At 32.1% G+C, this 4,338-nt stretch overlaps 2 protein-coding genes across 2 annotated transcripts in view; both read left to right on the plus strand.

Moving 5' to 3' along the window:
* The window catches only part of LOC108691025 (rotatin), a 9,776-nt gene extending 7,148 nt beyond the window's left edge, over positions 1-2,628 (plus strand). The window contains exons 22-28 of the mRNA XM_018198643.1: positions 8-174; positions 281-1,005; positions 1,077-1,281; positions 1,441-1,652; positions 1,916-2,056; positions 2,113-2,242; positions 2,326-2,628. Coding sequence (XP_018054132.1) covers positions 8-174; positions 281-1,005; positions 1,077-1,281; positions 1,441-1,652; positions 1,916-2,056; positions 2,113-2,242; positions 2,326-2,609 — 1,864 coding nt within the window. The 3' untranslated portion in view covers positions 2,610-2,628. The remainder of the gene's footprint in view (positions 1-7; positions 175-280; positions 1,006-1,076; positions 1,282-1,440; positions 1,653-1,915; positions 2,057-2,112; positions 2,243-2,325) is intronic.
* Positions 2,629-4,151: 1,523 nt separating this feature from the next.
* The window catches only part of LOC108688847 (40S ribosomal protein S15Aa-like), an 864-nt gene continuing 677 nt past the window's right edge, over positions 4,152-4,338 (plus strand). The window contains 1 exon segment of the mRNA XM_018195335.1: positions 4,152-4,328. Coding sequence (XP_018050824.1) covers positions 4,154-4,328 — 175 coding nt within the window. The 5' untranslated portion in view covers positions 4,152-4,153.

A 4,338-nucleotide genomic window follows, 5' to 3' on the forward strand; every position in this document is an offset into this window, starting at 1 on the left:
ATATCAGAAGCAGGAAAAATTTGAGTCATTATTCTGACACACTAGAGATGTATATTAGCATTTGCACAGTTTTAACAAATTGTATCACGCATAGCAATGAATACGCAGCCGTCGTACTTTTTTCCTCTGATTCACTTTATACTATATTTTGCTTCCTAAATATCGATTTCTATCGTACGTATTTTAATATTAATTACGTATTTTAATATAATCATTAATTTTAAATTATTGAATTTTAAATAATATCCCACATCCTTAATTAATGCAGTAATTTTCTTAGAGTTTACTGAACCGCGTCTGATATATCTACGCAACAGATTCTGGACAGAGATTTATAATTTTGTGGCTGTGCTTTCATTAACGGAAGACCAGCACTTTGAAGCCATTCAAAGCGCGTTAGAATTATGTGGCCCTGAAACGGTCATGGTTTCCATTTGTTTCTCGATAAGAGACTCCACGACAGATTTGAGAATGAGTGCTATTAGCCTCTTAACTTTTCTACTGTCTCACGAGATTCAGAAAGATTCCCTGGGAAAAAATAGCACATTTTTATTACAAACTGTGCTGGATACTAATATGGCACATGTCTCGATTGAAAGCAAGGATGGTACTTTGCGAGATGTCATATCGAACGTCAACAAATTATCAATAAGAGACGCGAACGCGCATTCCAGAAAATCGAATGAAAGCGAGAAAGATTTGCTTGCGAAAGACGATAAGTTACCGGATCAAGAACAAGCTACTATAGGAGACGAATTATGTGGACTATTGCTGTATCTTTTCATCGCTCATAGCTATACAAAATCCAAAAAGAGCAACAAACAATCAGAGGACAAAGATCTCATTGTAGGCGCCCTTACTAATCTACTATGCGTGTCAAAGAAGGCGAAGCGAACGGCATTATGGAGTAATCTTTCTGAGACTGCGTTGATGATCCTAAAAGAATTATATGTCAAATTGAATCTTCAACCATTTGAGCTTTACAAGAAGCAAGCGGAAAAGAAGGTAAAGGAAGACTAACACATTATGGATTCAATTTCTATACGAATTTATAATCACTTTCTTTTTTATTATAGATTCATCCTCTATTACACGATGTGAATTGTATCTTCATACTTCTGATGAACTTTATGTGTGGAGACGTGTGTGTCAAGGAAAGTTTAACAAAGGAAGGCTTAGCAGACGTAGTACATAAGTTATGGGCTTGGATAGCGTTAAATAAAATAGTATCAACGTCCGCCTTAAAATTACTGGCGACATTTACGACGAAATGTAATGTTGGTAAGATGATTTAAAAACATTATTAATTATATTAGTGACAATTTATTAATAATATTTATTAATAATATTAAATTTATTAATAATATTGGTGACAAAGATATACGATTTCTCTGTGTCATTTTCAAATTAATTGCGTTTTAATTTTATCGCATTTTTTAGCCGCACAATCCTTAACATTAACAACCATATTACCGGGAAGTGGATTAAGGAAAACGCCAAATACGCTCGCATTGATACATGTTATTATACAAGTAACGTGCAAAGAAATAGAAAGGGCCGGTCAAATTTTCGATAATCATAAGATGCACTTTGCTTTTCACATCCTGCGAAACACGGTGCATGTTCATGAGTGTAGAGTCTGCATTTCGAAGGTAATTACATCATTACTATCTGTTATTGCAATTACAAGAATAGTTTTGAAGCAGTGAGACTCAGACTGCGTTTGCTTTGGGCGCTCACACGCTAATAAAAATACACGCGTAAATTTCATTCTATCTTCCTTTGGCATGGTAATGAATGATACAAATAGAAACTTACAGAACGCACTAAGCAAACAGTCTTAATAATGAGCATATGCTTAGTAGTACGAACATTTCCAAACGGATTAACTATGAATTAATTGTTCATTTTACAGAGTAATCTTCTTCAATTTTTTACCAAGATACATCCCACTATCACCAAAAGAACGAAACCATGGCCATTAGTGGAAATGTATTGCCTAGAGTTTTTATTAGATTTTTCTTACTACGAGGAAGGGCAATTGTGCGTGCCAAAGGTAAAAAAATAGAGAAATATATTAGTTACTTGATAACTATATAATATATTTTTTAGGCCACTGATTCTCTAGATGTCCTAATGTATTTAGCAAAATGTCCTTCATCAACGAACAGAGTACTTGCAATATCGATATTACGCAATTTAGCTTTTAATATAGCGAATAGACCTCGGCTTCTTAGTTCAGGTAAATATACAAGTACAAAATATGCAGGATAGGTGCAATGATTTATATTCATTGCATATTACACTATATTTGTTATTTTACAGTGGATTTCATAAATTTGTTGCACGACGTTTTCAAGAATGGATCATCATGTGAAATCAATTTAGCTGGCTCCATGCTGTGGTCTTTGATCAGTAACAACCAAAAAGGAAAACTTATTATGCGAAGTGCCGGGTTCTCTCAAAGCATTCGGGAAGCTCTTGGCAGATTTACGTTGTCAAGTATCGATGCTAGTAAACAGGAACAGGAATTAGTCAAAGTTCTGCAATATGTGCTCACCATTCTCAGTCCAATCGAAGTAAAGAACAGTGATGCTCAACCTAGTTGATATTTTAAAGAATGATCAAATATTGTATATACATATTTATTTTTTATTTTCGATTGACTGTAAAATAATAAATTCAATGATTATAATATTTTTTATATATGGAACATTGTATAGTTATATTATTGTACGCATTTAAAGAAACGACTTCGTACAAACTCTGTTAATATAGGTATATACATACTTTTTGAACAAATGTTTAATGTCATATAATATTTTACATTATATTTATATTATATAATATTTTTAACAATTCTTTATAAATCTATGTTGTGTATTTAAATGATTGAAGTGTACACAAACATTCTTTCCTTTTTCCCTATATTACTTTTGTCGATTATTATTGGATGCCTTTCATTTAGTGATGTAAGTATTGTTTTGTTTTTGTTACTCATGTAAAGGATTTGTGTCGACTTGTGTCATTAAATCGAGAGCATCCATTATCAACCGTATTATTAAACTTTTCATGGTATAATGTCGTTTTCTAACATTTTCATCAAAATGACAGGAATGCAGAGTTCCAATTGTGCGCATGCGTAGAAAATGTTAGCGACACTCGACAGCAACGCCAGCGACGCAGGTTTGCTTCTTTTCATGTTCATGTTGAATTCGCGTGTACGTTACCGCGACAAATAAATTACGAATCGCAGGTAATCTTTCGTGATAAAACCCATCAATTTCATATTAATGCGGTGAACGGTGCGTTAAATCCATTTGTGTATCCTGATGATGGTATTTAACGCTCGGCATGAAACATTCGTGAGATATTTGCGATGCGAAATGAACCGGTGCAATCGTTCCATCGTTTTTTTCACCAGCTGTTTTCCGCTTCGCAAAAAAAATCGCAAAAAGTGTATTGCAAAAATATGAGCGTTACGATATAATTGAAGAATTTTATAAAATTGATTTTTATAGTGCAACAATTAATTTTTATCTGTTTATTGTGCCTTGTATGAAGGTTAGATTAGGTTATCTCTCGTGGTATTCGTAGTGTTCTTATAAAAATAGAGAAACTATTATAGGAACTCTAAGCATTCATGGATGAAATTATAATATTTAAATTTGTATAGCTTGTAACTATATATTTACTTTTTAGTGTAGTAACCGTGTGTTTATTATATAATTGGTTGCATTATACTTGTTGAAACTTGTTTAAGCTTTCTGTAGAATATGCAATTTGTACTTTCCAGCAAAAAACATAATAGATCTGTTTTATTCAGCTGAACTTTGTGCACAGTTTATTTTTTTCTTTTTTTTTTTGACATTGAAAAAGAAAGCAAAGCTAAGACTATGTATTAATAATTTTTATTCCATTATAAAAGATTTAGCTAAAAAGAACAAGTCTAATACATAACAAGTCTAAATGATTATTTCATTTTTCTTTAACATTAATAAATAGTAAGAATATAATGATTTATTATGTTACACTGTAACTTCTTGTTGGAAAACATTTAATTTCAAAGAGTTTATCGATGAATAAAATATAATTGCATATGTAAATATAAATAAGCTGTTTGATTAATGCTTGCAATGTTTGGCTTTCAGCCATGGTGCGTATGAACGTTCTTAGTGATGCCTTGAAGGCAATCAACAATGCTGAAAAACGTGGAAAGCGACAGGTGTTGTTGCGACCTTGTTCTAAGGTGATTGTCAAATTCTTGACTGTCATGATGAAGCATGGTAAGTGATATATTACATATATACTTATATAATTATATATAAATATAAATAT

Source organism: Atta colombica, unplaced genomic scaffold (assembly GCF_001594045.1).
Source record: "Atta colombica isolate Treedump-2 unplaced genomic scaffold, Acol1.0 scaffold105, whole genome shotgun sequence".
NCBI classification, from domain to species: Eukaryota; Metazoa; Arthropoda; class Insecta; order Hymenoptera; family Formicidae; genus Atta; species Atta colombica.